Consider the following 23,476-nt stretch of genomic DNA (forward strand, 5'->3'; position numbering starts at 1 on the left):
TGTTTTCGGCGGTTCTAGGTTTAAGGAGGGTTTATAGTGGTGGCTGTCGGAATCTTGGTAGGTCGCTTGTGTCTGTTATTCAACGCAAGCTACCCTTGGTGCCTAAATTGAAAGCAAAGTATGGATAGGTCGTTGAATTTTCGAGCTCTAACACATGTTTGCTTTTGTTTTAGGTATCTAGAGGTGAGCTATCATCATGTCTTCGTCAAGTAACCATACCATTGACTGCATGTTTAATTGCACATCGGGCTCAACAGTTCTTGGGGGCGTAGTCCCCAAGGTTTCCGAGGATGTCATCGCATAAAGCTCGAACCCCAATGCAGTGGGCTCTTTCGACTATGCTTCCACAGAGCTTGCACAGTCGAAAAGATCTCCTGTCCATAGGCCGCGCAAGGAACCACAATCCTCGAATGGGGCCGAGGATTTCATTTATGTGCCTCAACTTAACTTGAGGGTTCCGGGGGGCTTCTCCAGGAAGAATCCCCCCATAGGCTGCATGACGGTCTTTGAATCCCTTCTGAGATGCAGGCTGTCCATTCCCGCCCATCATTTCATCAACAACGTCTTGAGACGATTCGACATTGTCCCTCTCCAACTGTCGGGAGCTCATATATTATAATCATAGGTTTGTACATAGCATATCAAATAGCCGAGTTGGGGTGAGCCGTTTGTAGAGGAGCTCGTCCATTTGTATAGGTTAAAAAAGGGTCAAGATCAAACATACCACATCTCTAAGGTGAGGAAAGTACATTTCAACGGTTTTGTTGATGTTCCGAAGAAGGTCCCGCACTGGGATTCTCAATTTTTCTTGTATGAGGCTGAGGAGACCGGCGTTTTGTCTTCAGAAGCTAGTAAGAATTTGAACCTTCATGCACAAAGAGTGTTGCCAAGCTCAACCGTCGAACTAACCATATTTCTTTGCTTCGCAGTAAACATCGAGCAAAATTTTCTTTCCGCGGTGAGCTTAGAGCGGCTTTAGAGCTTCAACAATCTCTCTGACAGGGAGCGCAATGTTAACAAGATTATCTCGCTTCGTCAGTTGAGGGTGTATGATTTTTGCGCAGACAAAGCCACATTCAACATTATTCTTGAGAAAGGTAAAGTGTTTACTTGCTCGTTTCCCTTACTTTTTTTTTTTAGGTTGATGATCGTTTGCTTCTCCTTTCGCAGATATGTGGGCCAAGAAACCAAAGGGCCTGAAAAAGAAGACGACAACGCCCAAGGCTACCGAGAAACCATTGGTTGCTCCGACAAAGAAGCAGCCTACTGATGCTGATTGGATGGTTGGGTAGGGTATTTTGCGTTCGGCCTTCAAGCGTAAAGGTGGCAAGCTTGGGGAAGGCCCAAGCGCCAAGAAGCCTATGACTACGTCCAAGGCAGCCAGGGAGAAATATGCCCTCGAGCTCCAAAAAAAGGCATGAAGAAAACCTTTAAGCCAACTAGAGGCTCGGGAAAGCAGTAAACGCCTAAGCAACATGATAGATTGGGCAAGAAAAAGTGCTGGAGCAGCATGAGGGCTCTAGCAAGAAGAAGTCGACCGATTCACAAGGAGGCTCAGGAAAATAGAAGGTCGTCGAGCAGCAAGGTGGCTCGAGCAAAGAGGCTACAAGGCAAATTGGTGGCCTTAAGAAAACCGCGGCCAGACACTTGGCCAAGAAGAAGTTCGTTCTCAAGGGCAAAGTTGTCATTCCCCTGGGAAGTAAATCAAGCTTGCTTTAGTAGGGAGGCAAAATGACGGACGAGGCAACTCGAGCTGCGCTCGACGTAATAATCGACCAACTCCTTGAGCACATCGTCGTTGGGGCCTCGATAATCAGGGATGCCATCACCTTGCAAACCTACACATATATTAGAGATTTGTCTCCTCCATAAATACTGTCTTGGGTATGCAGCTACGTGACAAAGGTATTAGTAGTTCTCCTTCCTCTCCCTTTTTTATATACTCTTTTCTTTATTCCTCGCTAACTTTCATTTTTTTTTTTTTAGGCTTGCATGGTGACTAGGCTTTTCTATGACGAGTGTTACCCCACATTGATGGGCACTCATCAGGGATGACAGGAAGCAGAGGCGATTAAGGAGGATGCCTTGGCTAGGCTTGAGGTGGTTGAGAAAGACTCGAGGCAGGTCGAGCTTGAACGACTTAAGAAAGAGATGAAGGCCTTTAGGGTTAAAGAAAGGGAGTTCCTTAACAAGATTGAGGCAAACGAGACCATCGAGGCAAAGGTTGAAGCAAAAACGGTCGAGGCTGAGAAGAGTTTGGCACAACAGCAAGGTGTCAACAATAAGCTGAACTCCAAGCTCACTTCGGCTTAGAAAGCTACCTTAGTTTGGGAGGCTAAGTTTAAGAAGGTCGCACTTGATCTCGCCAAAGAGGTGGAAGGTCGCCAAAGGGTCGAGGCTGAGACTGAATAACTTAGGCTCGAAGTCGGGGAGCTAAACTCGACCATCACAAACAGAGCTTGGGAAACGTCGGTCTTTTTGGTGCAAAAACTGTGGGAAGCTCATTCTTCAATCAAATTTTCCTTCCTCCCGAGGGCCTACTAGAAGGAGGTCTACAGGATGAGGATCGAGGCTCAAAATATGACCTATATTTACTTGGATGACTCTGAGCCTGATAGAGAAGGCGAGGACGAAGAGGAAGATGTTGGTGTCAAGAAGGAGGTCGAGGATCCAACTCCTCTGGCCACTCTCCCACCCATTGTTGCCAACCTTCCTCCATCCGAGATTCTGTAAGACGTCCCATCTCCTACCCCCGAAGAGGTTGCCAAGACTCCTACTGTCAACAAGCCATCTGTCCTGACTAGGAATGAGCTCCTTGGTCCAGTTGGCAATGATGCCCTCGCTCCTCAAATTGCTGATAGATTTTTGTTTTTTGTATCTCCCTTTTTTTTTTTAAGCTTAGTTTGTAACTAAACTTGCCTGATCAATGAAGGATATGTTTTGCATATTTCTGTTCAGCAATTTTTATTTCTGCACAGTTGTTTTGATCATCCTTATCGGACTGATCATAAAAAATTTGAATTTGCTTCAAGTTATGAGTAGCTCGCTTCTTGTTATGAGTAGCTCGCTTCTTGAGGAACTTTTCGAATGGATGCAAGGAAATCTTATGTGACAACTCTGAATTCAAACTAATTGTTCATCTCGAGTTTTGGTCGTTGGCTTATGACCGATTTCCTTTGACGTGTTTTACTTGAGTTTTCCCAAGTTTAACTTCGTCGATTCGGGAAGTTTCTCCCTTAATGAGTTGAATTCTAGCATGGCTTATAAAACTAAGCTGCCTTTTTCCAAACTCTTGACTCTGAGTTTTAGACTTGATCGTCTGAGTCGCGATTTTGAAACCATAGATGATAAATGATAAATAATATATTAATAAACAGAAAATGACTAACAAAGTAAAGTTCATGAGTAATACCTCTTTTTATTGACAGAATTTTGGCCATAAACAACCTTACAATGAATATTAGAAAAAGGCAAAACACGATTGAAACCCGAGCTGATTATTGGTAATACCTTTGCAAATATTCAGCGTTCCATGCTCACAATACGGCTTCACATTGAGGTGTTTTAGGTGGAAAGTTCCTAGTGTAAGCTTTTCGGAGATTCTGAATGGACCTTCTCATTTGGGTCCAAGTGCCTTTAGATTTGGGTTTTGTGTACCTTGGACAACCTTTCTGAGGACTAGGTTGCCCACTTTAAAATCCTTGTTCTTTACTTTGGAATTGAAATATCGTCTGGCTTGCTGTTGGTATGAGGCGAGCCTTAGTTGAGACTTGGCTCGATGTTCTTCGATTAGGTCTAGCCTCAGACAGAGAAGATCTTCGTTTGTTTCTTCGTTGAAGACTTCCCTCCGGAACAAACTAATCCCTATTTCAACTGGGGCCATTGCTTCACACCCTTATGATAAAGAGAATGGGGTTTCTCCTGTTGAGCTTTTGGTTGTCGTTCTATAAGACCATAAGGCCTTGGGCAATTCCTTAACCCATCTTCCTTTTAGGGTGTCAAGCTTCTTTTTAATGGTGTGTTTGATCACTTTGTTCACAGCCTCTACTTGACCGTTAGCTTGAGGCCGATAAACAACGGCGAAGCTCTTCTTGGTACCAAACTGTTCGCATAAAGATCTGAAATCCTTACTGTTGAACTGTCTCTCATTGTCGGTTATTATTGTATGTGGAATTCCAAACCTACAAATGATGTTTTTCTACACGAAATCTTTTAGCTTGTTCAATGTGATGGCAGCCAAAGGCTCGGCTTCTGCCCACTTTGTAAAGTAGTCGACTATAACCATTGCGAACTCAATACCCTTTTTCCTTGAGGCAAAAGCCTATCAGGTCGATGCCCCAAATTACAAACGGCCGCTTGTCAAAGTAATTAACTCTTAGGGTGGAGCTCGCAGAACATCTGCAAATCTCTGACATTTGTCACACATGCGCACATAGTATGTTACATCATCAAAAACGGTTGGCTAGTAATAGCCCTGATGAAGCACCTTGTATGCTAGAGATCTGCCCCCTATATGGTTCCTACAGATGCTTTCGTGGATCTCTCTCAAAACATAGTCCGCATCTTCATAGTCAACACATTGCAAGAGAGGTGAATTGAACCCACGCTTATACAGTTTGTCATTGATAAGCGTGTATCAAGTTGATTTTGCTCGGAGTGTTCTGGCTTCACTTCTTCCTTCAAGCACCGTTCCATCTTTTAGATTAGCAATTATTGTATCCATCCAACTGTATCTCTGCCATGTTACTAAGACTGGTTCATGTGGAGCGAGGATGCTTGGACTTGGGAGGAATTTGATAGGTATCAAATCAGTCTTCTCTTGCTCATTGTAGAAGCTAGACGAGCTAAAGCGTCAGCCACTGAATTCTTCTCCCTTAGGATTTGAAGAGTAGTGAAGGATTTGAACTGCTCAAACTCATATTTCACCTATCGGAGATAGGATGCTATTTTATCCTCTTGTGCTTGAAATTCCCCGGAAATCTGATGGACTACGAGCTGGGAGTCGTTATATATCTTGATAGACTTTGCCCCAATTTCCTTAACGAGGCAGATCCTCGCGAGCAATGCCTTGTGTTCTGCCTCGTTGTTGGAGGCGGTGAACCCGAATCTAACTATAGCTTTGATCGGGTTCCCTTCGGGACTTTTGAGCAAGAGTCTAGCTCCTGCCCCTTTCTCATTAGGACCCGTCTACATACAAAGTCCATTGCCATGGATCGTCAAGCTTTGGTTTCTGCTGTTCGCTTATCTATGAGGTGCTTGCCCCTGATAGGCTTACTTTTCCCTAAGGCTAATAGGAAAATTCTGAAATGAAGTTTGCCAAAGCCCGACCTTTTATCGATGTTCTTGGAATGTGCTTGATATCATGCTGAATTATTTTCATCATCCACTAGATCAATCTGCCTGATGTCTCGGGCTTCTATATTCTTTTTCTCAACGAAAAGTTCGTCAGCACATGTATAGAGTGTGCCTGAAAATAGGGCTGCAGCTTCCGAGCGACAATGACAAGTGCATAGGCAAGCTTCTCCATCTCGGTGTATCTTGTCTCAACGTCGAGCAACCTCTTGCTTACATATAGACCTGGCAAACGGGGGGGCCAGGCGGGTATGGGCCATGGGTAATACGGGTACAGGTCCATAAGTCGACATATGCATGACTCGTACCCGCACCATACCCACTCGTGCGGGTACGAGTCGACCCGCAGGTCACCCACATATAATGCCATTTTCTATAATTTTTTATTTTTACAGGTTTTTGTTATTCAAATTGCAATTTTTTCATTGTTTTTTGTTATTTAAATTGCATACTTGAAGATGTAAATTGTATTCATTTAAAAACTTTGTATAAAATTCCTTTATTAAGCTTTCATAACTTGGTTAATTTGATTAAATAAATGGATGATTAAATTAAATTTGATTAGATTTCACCAAACATCATTAATTCATTATCAATATTTTTTATATTTATATCAAACTTCACCATATAGAATTAGTAAACACTAAACACTAAACATACATAGTAATTATTAATTATTAAACACTAAATATATAAAATTGTTCAACATTCAACATACATACATAGTAAACACTAAACACTAAACATATAGAATAATTCAACATTCAAAATACATACATAGTAAACACTAAACACTAAACATATAGAATAGTTCAACATTCAACATACATACATAGTAAATACTAAACACTAGAATATTAAACATATAGAATTGTTCAACCAAACACTAACCAAACAAAGTCTTACCACACATTGACGGTGTTAGAAGCCGCCCTTGATTCTCTAATCTTCTTCTCCACTGGCACTTGGGTTAATGGCACAATAAGCTAAGCATCATCAATTTCATGTTCTATAATTAACAAAATATAAGTTAACTATTGTAATATATTAACAAACTAAAATATTAGAACATGTAAAATATAAGTTAAAATGTAACCTTTGACTTCATATCCAGAAATTCATGTCCTAGTGCATATCAAAGACTGTGCATTCTCCAGTAAAAGTGAACTTCGATATTTACTTAGTACTTTGCTACCAACACTGAAATTAGACTCTGAAGCAACATTTGTTATTGGTATACTCATCACATCACGGGCCATCATGGAAAGTATTGGGTACCGATCACTATTTTTCTTCCAATGGTCTAGGATATCTAGATTGCAAAATTTGATGCGATTAAACCTTGCCTCTCTCAAATAAGTATCCAATTCGGACTTCTTAGTAGCATTAAAGTCACTCTTGTAGTAGTCAAATTCCTGCACTATTTAAATATTTAAATTTAATAAAGAAAAATTACAAAATAAACAAAAAAACCTTATTAATCACAAGAATATAAAAATATATAGGGAGTATTGACTTACACAAATATCATCTCCAAGGATATTAGGACTACTAGTCTGTACCAAAGGACCAGTGAGAATCTCATTGCAATTTAGACCCTTATAAGCAGCAAAAAGCTTATACAACTCCTCTTTGACCAACTCCAACTTTCTTAATGCAACTATTGGGTCATCAACTTTTTTGTAACAAAACTCAACAAACTCAAACTTGAAATGTGGGTCCAGAATTGCTGCAATAGCTAACACAACGCTATAAGAATCCCAATATTTGTCAAACTTTACTTTCATTTGACTTGCCATTGTACTAACAACTTCATCCTCATTTTCCATCTCTTCATATAAACGCACTTGAACTCTCCACACATTTCTGAGGTACAAGTTTGATGTGGGGTATTGGGAACCCAAAAAGAGAGTAGTGATGTCATAAAATGGTTGCAAGAACTTGCAAATCCTCACTCCTATCCCATTCTTCCTATGAATGACAATTTTTATAATTGGGATCTATTAGTGATAAATGAACAAACATACGACGGTATATTAATGCAGTTTCAAGCATTAAATAAGTGAAATTTCATCTTGTGGGAACATCCATTCGCAATCCTTTTGAGCTTACCACACCAATTTGTGTAGCAAGTTCTCCAAACTTGATTCTTTTAGCCTCACTTTCTTTAACATGTTTTACACTTTCACAAATCTTATGTAAAGCCACGCTGCTAACCTTTAACCCTTCTTAGACTATACGATTCAAGATATATGCACAACATCGTACATGAAAAAAAAAGTACGACCACATAATAAAGCATTTTGCACAAAAAGTTAACTCTTTAAAATGTCTTCCATCTTATCATTATTACTTACATTGTCTAATGTAAGAGAGAAGACTTTCTTTTCAATCCCTTAATCTTTTAAGAAATCATACACTATTTCTGACAAAAGAGCCTTTGCGTGTGGATGAGGAATATGGCAAAAATTAAGAATTCTACTTTGTAACTCCCAATTCTCATCAACATAGTGAGCCGTTAAATAAATGTACCCATCAGTAATACAAGAAATCCAAATATATGAAGTCAAGCATATTCTACCCAGAACCCTCTCTAAAGCAAGCTTAATCTTTTCCTTCTTCCTATAATATATCTTTAAGCAATCCACCTTAGCGGTTCCTAGTATAAGGCTTAACTTCATGATTCAAATACATGTGGACATCCCTAATTCCTTCATGCTCCACTATTGAATATGGATAATTATGTTTTATGATTCCTATTGTCATCTTCTCATGATAAATCTCTTGAGAAATCCTCAAACGTCTCAATTTAGTATCACAATCCATCATCAATTGATCTATACTACTTATGGTATTTTTAGGATAACCTTCCATATGACGCTTCAAATTCTTAGTCCCATGAGTGGAACTACCATATGCATAAGACTTACTACAAATCAAACACCTTGCCCTCACATTCCCATTCTCTTCCATATATGTTGTAAATTGACCCCAGACATCTGAAACTTTACGTTTTTTTGGACAAACAGTACTACCACTAGAAAGAGGTTGACCTATGGCTACATTACAACCCTTTTCTATCGTCTCCTTAAACAAATCTGTAGACTCCTCCATGCCAAGCCAATCTAAAGGACACAACAAAGGATTTATATTTAAATTAATTAACCAATCATAACAATTCATCCAAAATAAAAAAAAAACACTCTTATATATTTTACAAGCAAACCAGCCTTACCAAATGGCTAGATTTTTCCAACTCAACAGTCAACACTCCTCAACTCAAAAACTAAAAACAGTAAGTTTAGGGACAAACTAACCTGGGTATAATTCAGATTTCAGAGGGCTCTTCTGTAACTCAATATTGTCTGAACTCTAAAATGAAACTAACCTGCAAAATAGTAGTTATAAGTTAGCATCTATGTTGAGTTATTAAAAATTAAAAATTAACATATGCAAAATAGATCATTCCAGGCTATAATTTAGGCATGCAAATCGAAGACCTAATATTAAGAGTTAATATAGTTTATAATTTAAATTAACATGAACTCTCAGGCAGGCAAGAGAGAACAGAGCCTATAGGCTACAAACAAACATAAATTTGATTCCATATTTGCATTCCTCCATAGATTTTGAATTTGCAAAATATATTAACAAATCCAAGATGAATATAATCTCCAAATATAATAGATAGTCATCTGTACAACTGCTAACCTGAATAATTTTAATACAATTGAGAAAGCACTTCCATATTTTTGACAAAAAATGGTGCAGAGACTATCTAGAAATCGACATCCAAAAAACAACTACATATTTAACTTGCTCATTTTCATACAACAAGGAAGCACAGGGAATCACAACTGCTCCAAAAATCACGTCCAAACAATCGCCAACGTAAACAACATACCTTACTTTTCAGTCTCAGATGGATACAACGTTGGCGTGACAGCAATAGAGATCAGAAGATTGAGCTGCGATGAAGGCGTGAGGTGACGATGGCGTGCGAGAGAGCTTCTATTGAGAGTGACTAGGTGTGAGAGAAAGATGCTGTTGTTGAGAGGATGAGAGTAAGAGTCACTACTGTTTGAGTGAGGCGGCGTTGGAGTGAGAGAGAATGAGAGTGAGATGAGAGCTGTTGTTGTTTTATTGTTGGCCTGGGTTTGAGAGCTGTCGTTCATCAGCGTGAGTGAGCTATGAGTGTGAGAGAGTTGAGATTGAGTTTGAGAGAATGAGACTGAGTTGAGTGTTGTTTTGTTGTCGGTCTAGGTTTGGAAGCTGCCGTACGTCGGTGTGAGTGAGCTGTGAGCGTGACTCCGTGAGAGAGTTGAGAATTGAGATTGAGTTTGAGAGAATGAGACTAAGTGAGTCCTGTTTTTTTTTTTTTTTTTCAGTTTGAGAGTTAGGGTTTTTTAATTTGTTTTGACTTTTGACTTGATTAATTATTCATTTATTTTGAATTATAATTATTGATTTTTTTTTTTTTTAAATTCAAGTGTGGGTACCCGTGGACATTACCCAGCCCACTCGCAATTTTCACGAGCAAGCCGGGTACTGGTAACTTTGAAACGGGTATTTTAAAGGGATACTCGTACCCACCTGTTCGGGTACCTGTTGACCCCCGGGTACAGGCTCTCTTTTGCTAAGTCTACTTATATATTACACTGGCCACTGCACTCCCCCTTCTTTGCATACCAAAGCTGCAATGATCACGGACTTAGATACCGATAAATATAGCAGCAGTGGCTCACCCTAAATGGGCTTTGATAGCAAAGGAGGTTACCCTAGATGCTTCTTCAATTCCTGGAATGCTTTCTCGCACTCCTCTGTCTACTTGAAACCATTTTTTCTCTTCAGGGTCTCAAAGAATGATAGGCACCTGTCTGTGGCTCGAGAAATAAACCTGCTAAGTGCGGCCACACGCCCTGTCAAGCTTTGAACCTGTCTTTGCCAGTCGAGCTTTTCATGTCCAGGAGAGTTAAATCTTTTTTGGGTTGGCTTTGACACCCCACTGATTGACTAGGAAACCCAGAAACTTTCCCGAGCTTACTCCAAAAGCATACTTCAGAGGATTGAGTCTCATTCTATATTTTCTAAGGATGTCAAACATTTCCTCTGGGTGCTCAATGTAGCTTTCGGTGACCTTCGATTTGACGAGCGTGTTGTTGATATACACCTTCATCGTTTTGCCAATTTACTTTACTAATATCTTGTTCACCAAATGCTGGTAGGTCACCCTAGTATTCTTCAAGCCAAACAGCATAACCTTGTAACAGGAAATACCCCGCTTAGTAATAAATGAGGTTTGTTCTTTATCGGGCTGATACATTGGATTTGGTTGTATCTTGAGTATGCATCCATGAAGCTGAGTAGTGCGTTTTCTGTTGTCGCATCTGCTAATTAGTCAATCCGGGGCAGCGAAAATCTATCTTTGGGACAAGCTTTGTTTAAATTTGTGAAGTCGATGCAAGTCCACCACTTGCCATTCGAATTTTTTACCAAGATTGGGTTGGCGAGCCAGTCTGGGTATTTCACTTCCCTGATGAAGTTGATTTTCAAGAGTTTGTCAACTTCATCTTTGAGTGCTTTGGAGTGCTCTGCATCTATAGATCTTCTCTTTTCTCAAATTGGTTGAGCTGTTGGGTCGACGTTCAACCTATGGCACATTACCTCAGTGATGATCCCCACCATATCTGCATGTACCCATGCGAATACGTCGATGTTTTTCTTTAGGAACCCCACCAGACTATCAGCCAGTTCTTTGCTCAGACTGCTACCAATTTTTAACACACGAGTTAAGTCTTCCTCACTAACAAATACTTCTCGCAACTCTTCTGTTGACCCTACCACATGCTCTTCTTTATGGATGCAGGGATCTATGGTGTCTTCCAAAGGTCCAGGGTTTAGCTCAAATTCTGTGATGATCCTGGTTCTCGAGAGTGGCCATTTCAGTGTAACATGAATATCTTGGTTGTAGTACTCTCGAGATTCTTTCCTACAGCTCTTGACTGTTGCAACCTCGTCTGGACTTGGGAATCTCATTGCCTGGCAGTGCACCGAAGTGACTGCACTCAGATCATCTAAGATCGGTCTTCCAAAGATGACATTGTAAGTGGTTAGGCAGTCCACCACTAAGAATTCTACCATGACCATTTTGATTTTGGGTTCTGCCCTTAAGGTCACGGGCAAGTCGATTGTTTTCTTGAGGACTAGACTGTCCTCGGTGAATCCATAAAGCGGCGATGGGCATGCCTTCAAGTCTTTCTCTGTGAACCTCATTTCTCAAAAAGCTCCCGAGAAAATGATGTTCACTGCACTATCTTTATCAACCATCACCCTTAGTACTCTAGCATTGTCAATCCTTGCTACGATGATAATCGCATCATGATTATGGCGAAGAGATTCTTCACATTCCTCCACTGTGAATCCTACCACCTCGTTCTCTTGCCTGGGTCGCTTTTATGGCTTCTGTTCACAACTCATTACTCGGGGGACCAAGTCTGTTTTGGCCTCTCGAGCATATTGCTCGCAAGAGCACCTTGAGCTCCTTGTAATGTCAGGACTCCTGAAGATCATACCTACCAGAACTTTATTGTTGGCATTGGTCGGGGCTTGCTGGATCTGCTTATTCTGCTCGCTATATTTTTGCTAGCAGACGTCTCCTTAACAAACTCTTTTAGGTGGCCCCTTCGAATCAGATCCTCAATGACATCCTTTAAAGCCTGACACTTATTGGTGTTGTGCCCAATGTTCCAGTGGTATCGATAATACTTCTGCCAATCTCTTCTGCCCGGAGCCCCCCTCATTTTTTTTGGAGCGAGCAGTCTCTTAACCTCACGGGAGACTTTATATATATGAGCTATGTCTTGAGTGAATGGGGTGTATTCTGCATACTGCAGGAAGGGTTGCCTTTCCCCGCGATTTTCTGTCTTCTGCTTCTTTTGGAACCTGTTACGATCCTGGTCATTATGGTCTTAGCCCATTTGTTTATCTGATGAGTGTATTCTGCAAACGTACTCTCTGGCGCCCTGAATCCTTGTGGAAGTGGGGCCTAGCGAACTTCCTCTATGAAGGGAGAGCTCACTATCTCTTTCACCGCATTGTTTTGGCGGGCTCTTAGATTGTCAAGCATTTTTTGCACCCGATCTAAGTTTTCATTGTGAGGATTACCTTGGCTAGCTCTATTTAGCCTTACCTCGAGCAGGTGAGTTCACAAGTTTATTGCTTGTGACCCCCTCCATTATGCTTATTGATGCGCGAGGTTGAGTCATGATGGTTGGGCTGGTAGGTGCTATCAGGCTCATCGATCCGTTGCTCACGATGTTGGTCATAACCAGAACGTCGGTCATTGCTAGATTGGCGCACATGACTCATCTCGTGAGCTTGCGAGGATGAGCCAACCTTAGGCGTAGGTTAAAACTGGCACGCTGACGCTGGGGATATTTTCGAGTAGGTAAGGTATTCCTCTATTGACCATTATCTTGGTCCTTTCCTATGGGCTATTTGCCCGGTCGCCTCTCGGGGTTAGTTTGCCCGTGGGACTCTCGTTCTTGTAAGGAATGTTCCTGGCGAAGTCGGGATCTTTGGCTATGTCTCAGTGCCTATGAACCAGATTGGTTGCCGGCTGAGTTCTGACCTATTGGCGTGACGTCGGTGAAGCGTGGCGGGTCAAGGTCTTGGGGGGCTAGTTGCTGATTTCTTAGCCCAGCCACGTTTTGTTGCATAGCTTATGCGACCATCATTCTGATCATCTCCACCAACTGATCATTCTCGGGATTTAATGTCCCTACCCCTAACTAGTTTGCAGCCTGCTACACCAGTGGCACTAGTGGTCAACGCCCGACGACGTCTTGGTGCACCTCTTGGTGGGTGATCTCCACGTTGTCGTGATTCCTGGTAGTGGTCTTTGATCTGGTTCGTACCATCGTGGGCCTCGAGTGGTCGGGTTATTGGATTTGGTTTGCCAGAAATTCTAAAATTTAGAGAAGGCCCTCCTTTTAGCGCCAAAATGTTGATGCAAAAATACACCAACTAGAGCAATCTGATCGACCTTAACGAGATCGAAACTAATGTATGTGTGATTACAAGTAACCAGAAATGCTTAAACGGAAAAATGCAATAAAGTAAATGGCACAATGAGTTTTTAAAGTGGTTCGGCGAGTTATACTCTTAAGGCTACATCCATTGTTTTTATATTTGCTATGAGAGTTTACAATAATAATCCTAGAACAATTTGCTAACCACTTTCTCATCGTTGGAGGGGGTTTATATACAGATTTTGTACAAAGGAAAGAGTGAAAATAAAGGGATTACAATTAAGATTGAAATGCAACTCCGATATTCTCGCGATTAAGCGCTGAGATTGCGCCAAGATTGCTGTCGATCTGATCCCTTCCGTGATATCCAGGATCTGGAATTATCTGTGAATTGATTGAACAATTGTAAGGATTGGTCGCAACTAGCTTGTGTTAGGTCAAGCTACAACTTGACGCTTATGCTGAGTCGGACAATCAATTAAATCAAATAGATTCTGGATCGAGCTATAACCTCGCAATTCTCCGAGCTTGACGGAAAAATCACACACAACAATACTATAATATAATGTTATAATTAATTAAGTAATCATATTATAAATCTATAATCTAATGTTATAATTAATTAAATTTATAATAATTTAATTAAGTATTGTACTAATGTGGTAAATTACTAATATTTATAATATAATGTCATAATTAATTAAGTAATTATTTAATTATGTAATGTCATAATTAATTAAGTGGTCATACTATAATGTAATGCTCTAATTAATTAGGTAATCATACTATAAATCTATAATATAATATTATAATTAATTAAATTTCAAATCATTTAATTAAGTATTGTATTTATGTTTATAATAGAATATTATAATTAATTAAGTAATCATTTGTTTATAATGTAATATTATAATAAATTAAGTAATCATTTATTTATAATGTAATATTATAATAAATTAAGTATTATAATTAATTAAATTTCTAATCATTTAATTAAGTAATGTGCTAAATTACTAATGTAGTAGATTATTAATGTTTATAATGTAATGTTATAAACTTATAATTAATTAAGTAATTATTCAACTAGTAATGTACTTATGTTTATCAATTTATCATATATAATTAATTAATTACTAATTTACTATACATATACTTAAAACTTGATAATTGAAGTAAATAACTAACTATTCATTATTCAATCAAATATACTATTTTATTCAAAAAAATATTTTAATAACATTAAAACACTTTTAATTGGATCCTAATCTAATTATACACTTAATTAATCAAAACTTTAATATTATAATATATTAAAGTTTTTTATATGTAAAAAATTTAATATATATATTGATTGAAGTATATATATGTATATATATTCGATTAGGTTATTATAATGTATATTAAAGTTTTTTATTCGGTGTAGTTTATATGTATAATTCTATATATATTTAATCAGGTTATTATAAAAATTTAATTTTTTTTCATTTTAATTTTTTTTTATATGTAAAATTATATAGACTCCCCATTCTTCACATATATTTTGTTTTAGCCCAGGTTTCAAAACATGTTCTAATCCGGGTACCTGCCCTCGGTTCTAAGCAGGTTCCAAACCGGATACCTGCTTCAAGTTCTTTTTTTAGGTTCTGGTTCCGATTCCTCCACATGTAGGAACTAGAATCGGAATCAGAACTGGAACCTCACAGTGTCGGTTCCAAAAAAATGGAACTAGAATCTACCCACACAGTGTCGGTTCCGGGTAGGTTCTGGTTCTACCTGCTATCTATGCTCACCTCTAATTACTTGATAACCAAACAGAATAATTAAGTATTATAAAATGACATAACCTTAGTAATCCTATATAACCCTCAACCAAACGTCCCCTAATGGTTAATTAACAACAGGGTAATTTTTGTTATTTCTGAAATCTTATGAGAGGTTTGTCATTTAATTAAACTTTAGGGGATCAAGAAAGCCCAAAAAAAAAGACACTTTTGGCGGGTGAAATCCACCGTTTCAGTTGTGCTTAAAGAGCAGAAAGCGTTTCTTCTCGGTAAAAACATGAATTTTAATTGAACTGTATACAACACGTTGCCACGTGGCAAGAGGAAAAGACAGCCGCCAACCACCTTGGTAAGTCTTCTTGTCTACATTAAAATTGTCAGAAAGTCAAAATTCAAAGTCACTAGCATCATCAATTAACAAACAACGACGAAAATAAAATATTTGTAAAAACTTCTCAAACCAAAGACCACTTCAATGGGTCTTCTCCTTGTTGCCTTAAACCAAAACGCACCTAAACCTCTAAAAAACCCACAAATCTCTCTTACGTTATTTCTTTTCATCGCCTTTTGATAATAAGAATCAATGGCGGCCTCGCATCGCCTGGACCCCCAGTCTGCGGCGGAGAAGGCTGTCTCGGTCATCGGATTCGGCTACGATTTGTGTTCTGATGTCCGGTTAACTGCATGCAAACCGGGTCCTTCAGGCTCCAGGTTGATTGAAATGGATCAAACCAGGACTCGAGATCTTGTTTTTCCTGGTGGGGTTGTTGTTAAAAACGTCTGCAGCTCCATCAAGTGTGATAAAGGCGAGCGGACAAGGTTTCGTTCTGATGTTCTCTCTTTCAATCAGGTGATTTTTGAGTTTTTTTTTTTCGTTTTGTTTTAATGAAGAAAAAGCTTTGTGCGTGCTTAAAGTATTTAGTACTTAGTAGTTTGAGAAGTGACATGGATGGTATAAGTTTAATGGAGTAAATTTGGAAAGTTTGAGATGTTTTTTGGTTAGTGGTAACTGGTAATGTTTCCTAAAGGGGAAAGATTTCTTTTGGGAACTATTTTTTTTTTTTTTTTTCTGTTTTCTTTTTAATTGAATAATGTTGATGAAGAAGGAAGAAACAATTTTTGTTATTAAAGATGGTTAATTGGGGAGTTTTCTCTAAATTTTGATCGATAAAAGTTTGATCAGAAAGTATAAATTCTGACTTTTGTGTGTGTTCATTTTGAATTATTATAGATGTCAGAGAAATTCAATCGGGAGATGTCGTTATCCGGTAAAATTCCATCGGGTCATTTTAATGCAATGTTCCTCTTCAATGGGTGCTGGCAGAAGGATGCATCTGCAGCAAAAAGTCTTGCTTTTGATGGTTGGTTCATATCATTGTATAATGTTGAATTGGCAAGATCTCAGGTTGTGTTGTCTGAGCAAGTGAAACAAGAAGTGCCTACTTCATGGGACCCTGCCGCCCTTGCTGAGTAAGTACTTGAAGCTAAAAGCTCAACATTGAAGTAAAGCTGCAATATAATTCAAAAACAAGTCTAGCTTACTTTGGAGTTGAAAGCTTATCAACAAATCCAAACGATTTAATGTTTTCTGTTATGCCTTTTTTTCTCCCATATAATGTATGATACTCCTTCTGCATACAATCTAATTTTTAAAATGATTTTCCAGGTTCATTGAAAAATATGGTACTCACATTGTTGTTGGGGTAAAGATGGGTGGTAAGGATGTAGTTCACGTAAAGCAGTTACGGAATTCAAACCTTTTGCCCCCTGAAGTGCTGAAATCTTTAAAGCAATTAGCTGATGAGAGATTTTCTGAAGAGGCAAACCCTGCTCAAGTGTCAGGAAACATGAAGGTAAGAAGAATTATAGAATCATTGCGACCCCTATTGCAAAGTGGTAATGTATTTTTGTGTCTTTATGATGCTTCGATGCTTCAAAGGGAGGTAAGAGGAGAGTAGACATTGACAAGTTGCTAGATGTAGGAAAGTTGGCCACTAAGTAAAGATCCATCATACAAGTGAAATTCTATTTCTTGAAGCTTTCAAACAAGTGAAACCCTGCTAAACTGTCAGGAAACATGAAAGGGCTTATATCTCTACTTTTAGCTTGAAGTCTTCGTATAAATAAAAAATCACACTCTTATTACCTTTAAAAAAAAAAAAATGCACGAACTTCAACTTGGGGGATGGTACCATATCAGCCAGCCCGTTGGGTAAGTTAATTATATAATGAGAATTGATCCTCTGTGTTTTTTCATAAGCAGTGCTGCTAAAATCATAAATCGTTATATAGTTGTCTTTTCCTCCGCTGATACTCCTGATATGAGACTAATTTGCAATGTGTTTTGAAATTGTCTGTGATATGTCTGCATAATTTGCAGTCCTTATATAAGCTTTTTAAAAGCAATCTTATCTTTGGTCATTATGTCTGTGAGATTTGCTAACTAAGTAGCAGTGAAGAAATTAAGGTGAATAGGATGAAACATTAGTTAAAAATCATATTACTGAACCTGCATATACATTTTTGAGCCATTGGTTTGTCTAAACTTGAAAGATGTTAATTTGTGAAAGGGCAATTGTGACAATGAGAAGGAAAGTAATTGTTCTAAGTTAACGTTCTTCTTTTGCTTTAGGATGAATATCCAAATTCTTGGAATCTCCAGGGACCGTATGCTACCACTATTAGGCCACCCATTGTCAATCATTCCAAGAATAATGTAAGTTTCTTGATATTTCTTTTACTAACTTGTTTCTTAAACTGAAACCAAAAAAAAAAAAAGGCAGTATGCTTTGTGTAAATAAGATATGAAAGATCGTATATCTCTTGTCAGGATATGATGAGCATTCTCATCCGAAGAGGAGGTGTTGATCTTAATCAGAGTCATAACCAGTGGCTTTCGACCATATCACAGTCGCCTAATGCCATATCAATGTCCTTTGTGCCTGTAACATCACTTTTGGCTGGTGTCCCAGGCACTGGATTTCTGACTCATGCGGTGAATTTGTATCTCCGATGTGAGTGTCTATGAATCTTTATCTATCTGTTTTTTCTCTCTATGTTTTTTCTATTACATATCTAATTTTAGATGCTTGACGATATCAGTTGGTAGCTGATCTTAATTCACCTCCATCATAATAAAATTGAACCATGGGAATTAGCCAAAGTACCAAATATTAGAGCTTTAAGCTTAGGAAAATAAAATAAATAAGCATGTTCCTCTACAGTGGTAGTTGTTTCAGAATACTGTTATTGTCTCTAATAGATGCTAAACCATGCAGATAAGCCACCGATCGAGGAACTCCATCAATTTCTAGAATTTCAATTACCTCGGCAATGGGCTCCAGTGTATGGTGATCTTCCTCTGGGTCTAAGGCGCAGGAAACAAGCATCCCCATCCCTTCAGTTTACTTTTATGGGCCCCAAGCTTTATGTGAATACCATGCAGGTAGCATCTAAAATCAGCCATGCAACTAATTGTAGTTTTTGGAATGCTTTGTGATAGCATCTTATGCATTCTTAATCATGCAAAGCACATGTATTGTTTAAGCTCTTGACTGGGAGAGTTTATGGAGTAAAAATTCTTGGGAGTATGAATTAATAAATCTTGCCCTGTAAATGGCTCGAATCAACCATATCAACTATGAAGGAAAAGAAAACTTATATGTTTGTGTGTATCGGATGTTATGTCTTCAATACTTTGAGGTGTCTCATTATATTTGTTTTCTTGAGCCTTTTACCACTTTGGTGGAATCTTCAGATCCTAGGAACTTACCACAAGTTTTATGAGGTCTGCTCTGTATATCCCTTATATTATGGGGTTGTCCCTTCTCTGCCATTTTTATACACAGTTGAAAAAGATTTGGTCATTCAAAATATAGCGTATTCTAAGTTTGAATTTGGTAGTTAAATTACCTATCTCACTGAAAAGGCATTTAGGATACTATAATTGTACTGTATTTTGCCTAAGGTCTTAGATGCCTGTTATGTCTACATAGCTTTAAAGATCTATGATTTTGTTTCATCAGTATGTAACTGTTTCATACCTTTCTTATTCTACCAAAGTTTTAGCTGTCCTGGTTACTAAATCAGTGATATGCAGGTTGATTCTGGAAATCGGCCAGTGACAGGAATCCGCTTGTACTTGGAAGGTAAGAAGAGTGATCATCTAGCAATCCATCTTCAACATCTCTCAACTGTTCCCCAGACCCTGCAACTCACAGATGATCATAGTTACGAACCAATTGATGAGCCAGCTGAACGAGGCTACTATGAACCAGTCAAGTGGAGCATATTCTCACATGTGTGCACTGCTCCAGTACAGTACAATGGTGCCCGCTTTGATGATTGTGCCTCAATTGTGACAAAGGCCTGGTTTGAGGTTAAGGTTATTGGGATGAAAAAGGTGCTCTTCCTGAGACTTGGATTTTCAATGGTGGCATCTGCAAAGATCCGGAGATCTGAATGGGATGGACCCTCAACCATGTCTCGGAAATCAGGAGTTTTCTCAATGTTGATCAGCCAAAAGTTTAGTACTGGATTGAGTCAACCTGAGAAGCCACCAGAGAAAGTGGATTTGAATTCGGCTGTTTTCCCAGGTGGCCCTCCACAAAAGGCGCCAAAAATGTCAAATTTTGTTGATACAAAGGAAATGGTCAGGGGTCCTGAGGACCCGCCTGGATATTGGGTGGTTACTGGAGCCAAGTTGTGTGTAGAGGATGGCAGAATCTCAATCAAAGGGAAGTTTTCGTTGTTGACCATAATGTCAGAGGACTCTATGCTGTTGATGTGAGTAGATTTGAGTAGGGAGCAAAAAATATTTATTTGTTGCTGTAAATGTTATCATGTACATCACTTCTTTAATATCACATTGGATAGATATCAATTGGCATAAGCAAGCCTGGTTTGACAATGTTGATATACACAAATATTCATGAAATGTATTCTTCATTCTTGCACCTTCATTTGACCTTGAAGCTTATAGCACATACAATATTTTATACCTAAATAAGGAAGGATTGAATATAGCTTGAGGCAACTGTGGAAGGATGGTATGCAGTCCAAAACCATATCTCAGGAAACAGTCATGATAAAATTGCTGTCATTGATCAAGTCCATCTTAGCTTGAAGGAGATATTGCTGAGAACTAGATTAAAAAAAAAAAAAAAATTGAGAATCAGAAAGGGTGGAAATTGCACTCAATTCTATATACATGTTTGATTAGATAAGAAATGGGAACATGTGGAATTCTATCCAGAATTAAAAGAAAATAACAAGTCAATTCATGACCCTCGGTATCAGTTGGCTTGAAAGTAAAATTTAGCATTCTTGACCCTTGGAATTATAAATGTTGGTACCACCGGCAGACAGACAGCTAATATAAGAGGGAAAGCCAAAAGCAGAAAAGCAGAAGCATAATTCTTTCAACAGTGGAGAAGAAATGGAACTCACCATTTATAAATGAATGCTAATAAGCCGATACATTAACTATGGTACAAAATCTTGTTTTAAATTAATTAAGAGAGAGAGTGGTTTATAGCAGGTCTCCAATATCCCCCTCAATGAGTGCATAGAGGCGGTTAGTGCAAAAGGAGTGCAAAGAATAATGTTAACTCCTCAAAATGCTACCAGTAATCTCCACAAGAACATGAACCACCTCTAAAATGGTGGAATCTGTTTATGTCTCTCACTATAATTTCCCTTGACACAATTTTTGAAACGAACTTGAACACTGTATGGCAGTCCACACAGATTCGAAGATTTTTTTTCACCCTAATGGTAGCTAGTGGTGGAGTAGCGATCAACCCAAAAGCCACTGCAAGTTTCTCACTGTGGTGAAATAGAAGCTGTTCCTTTTCACTTCGTTCCACATCATGCAGATCAATCTCTACCATGGGAACATAGCCAGCTTTATTTAAAAGGTCACTTAGCTCATCAAGCTTTTCATAGATTTCCTCGCTTCTAGCATGATTTCTGTCTCCTACTATGAAGGTGTATATCTTGTCTTTCACTTCAATCCAACTTATCCCAGGCTCCTTCTTCACCTTACTGTCTTTCATAAGTCTTCTAACCTTTGCTACATTTTCCCACATGCCAGCCGATGCATAAAGGTTTGCAAGAAGAATGTGGGTGCTGGATTTCTCCGGTTCTAGAGCAAAAAGCATCTCAGCAGCATGTTGGCCAAGTTCAACATTCTTATGGATTCTTGCAGCTCCAAGAAGTGCACCCCAAACAGAGGCATTTGCTTGAAACGGCATTGTATTTACAATCTCCATTGCTTCATCTAATTTCCCTGCTCGGCCAAGCATATCAATCATGCAAGCATAATGCTCTTGCATAGGTGTAATTCCAAACAGCTTCTCCATTGATTCAAAATACTGTTTGGCTTCAGTTAACAAACCTGCATGATTGCATGCACACAGGACACTAACTAAAGTAATGTGATTGGGGGGTATACTGGCCTTAAGCATCTTATCAAATACTTGCAAAGCCTCTTTTCCATGCCCATGTTGAGCAAGACCTCCAATCATTGCAGACCATGAGATTATTCCTCTCTCAGGTATCTCAATGAAAGCATGATCTGCATCATCTATGCTCCCACATTTGGAATACATGTTAACTAGAGAGTTTCCAGCAAAAATATCTGACATGAATCCATACTTTATGATGTGAACATGTACTTGCTTCCCTTGTTCATATGCTGATAGATTTGCACATGCATTCAGGAGAGAACTGCAAATAAAGGAATCTGGCTTGATCCCCCTATCTAGCATTTCCAAATAGAACTTTAGAGCCTCTTCACCTTGTCCATATTGGGCATAAGCTGAGATCATTGATGTGAAAGCCACTAAATCTACAACCAGGGGTTCTCTGAATACTTTTTCAGCAGCTTGTATTTGACCACATTTTCCATATGTATCAATAAGGCTGTTTACAACGTAATTATCAGATTCAAACCCTGATTTCACAGAAAGTGCATGAACTTGCCTACAAACATTGATACCCTGAAAACTAGCAGCAGATTTGAGGACAGTAGATAAGGTTGTCTCGTTGAAACCTACTCCCTCCCTGTACATCAAAGGAAAAAGTGATACAGCTTCTATGTGTTCACCAATTTGTGAATGTCCAGAGAGCACGGCATTCCAAGCAATTAAGTCCTTCTCTGGCATCAGATTGAAAGCCATTCTTGCATCATCCATCAAATTACACTTGGCATACATATCCACAAGTCCAACACCCACAAAAGAATCAGATTTTACATCCATCTTTATGAAGCTACAGTGCAACTGTCTACTCAATTCCTTGAGCCCCATTCCAGCACAGGCTTTAAATACACTCGATAAAGTAAACATATTTGGATATGTTCCAGAATTTTTCATTTGCTGAAACAATTTTAAAGCCCAATCATGGTACTCATGAAGAACGCAACCAGCAATCACGGTGTTCCAAGAAACAATATCAGGATGTGCAATTTCCCCAAAAACAGCAACAGAATCGTCAAGAATCCCCACTTTTGCATACATGTCAACAAGAGCATTTGCTGAGAATGGATCTGAATCATACCCAAGCTTTATCAGGAACCCATGAATTTTCCTCCCCTTTCCACTATTCCCCAAACTAGTGCAAGCATTTATCATACCTGACATACTAAACTCATTAGGTCTTATTCCACTAGAAACCATTTCTTGAAACAGATCAACTGCTTCTTTACAAAAATCACTCTGCACATAACAAGAAAACAACCCATTCCAGGAAACAACACTTCGTTCTGGTATTGCATCGAAAAGTCTTCTCGAATCTAAAAAGTCCCCACATTTAGCATACATAACAACCAAACTATTTGCAACATACTCATCAAACTCAAAACCTGTAACCACCACAACCCCATGAACCTGCAGCCCTACCTTCAGGTCCTTCTTTATAGTACAAGCCTTAAGTACACTAGGAAAAGCGAACTCATTACACTTAAGGCCCAACAAATGCATCTCTTGGAAAGCCAAAATTGCTTCTTCACCAAGTCCATTTTTAGCATACCCAGATATCAAAGCAGACCAAGAAACCAAATCTAGTTCAGGACTTCTATCAACCAGTTTACGAGCATACCCAAAAAATCGACATTTAGCATACATATTAATCAAAGGGTTTGTAATCTTTGGGTCTTTAGATAATCCAAATTTGGTTAGATGGGCATGGATTTGCATGCCTGGGGTTAAGGACTTCGAAATAGTACATTGTGATAAGAGTTTAGAGTAGGGTATTGAAGTGGGTGTGAAACTGAAACTGAAATTATTGTTCTGGGCTAAGCATAATAGAGTG

The 23,476-nt window shown here is 38.8% G+C and overlaps 2 protein-coding genes across 2 annotated transcripts; one reads left to right on the top strand and one right to left on the bottom strand.

Annotated features, from left to right (window-relative positions):
* Positions 1 to 15,586: 15,586 nt before the first annotated feature.
* On the top strand, positions 15,587 to 20,103 carry LOC116137832 (MACPF domain-containing protein NSL1-like). The gene is made up of 7 exons (XM_031423527.1): positions 15,587 to 16,013; positions 16,395 to 16,633; positions 16,830 to 17,016; positions 17,796 to 17,879; positions 17,994 to 18,177; positions 18,442 to 18,608; positions 19,263 to 20,103. The coding sequence occupies exons 1-7, from the start codon at positions 15,747 to 15,749 to the stop codon at positions 19,950 to 19,952; spliced, it is 1,818 nt and encodes a 605-aa protein (XP_031279387.1). The 5' UTR covers positions 15,587 to 15,746; the 3' UTR covers positions 19,953 to 20,103.
* Positions 20,104 to 20,117: 14 nt separating this feature from the next.
* Positions 20,118 to 23,445, bottom strand: LOC116137831 (pentatricopeptide repeat-containing protein At5g04780, mitochondrial-like). Its single transcript, XM_031423526.1, has 2 exons — positions 20,612 to 23,445; positions 20,118 to 20,306 (listed from the first exon to the last, which is right to left on the bottom strand). Exon 1 carries the CDS (start codon positions 23,359 to 23,361, stop codon positions 20,785 to 20,787), a length of 2,577 nt encoding a protein of 858 aa, XP_031279386.1. The 5' UTR covers positions 23,362 to 23,445; the 3' UTR covers positions 20,118 to 20,306; positions 20,612 to 20,784.
* Between the last annotated feature and the right edge of the window lie 31 nt (positions 23,446 to 23,476).

The sequence above is a fragment of the Pistacia vera genome, unplaced genomic scaffold, assembly GCF_008641045.1.
Source record: "Pistacia vera cultivar Batoury unplaced genomic scaffold, PisVer_v2 Contig335, whole genome shotgun sequence".
NCBI classification, from domain to species: Eukaryota; Viridiplantae; Streptophyta; class Magnoliopsida; order Sapindales; family Anacardiaceae; genus Pistacia; species Pistacia vera.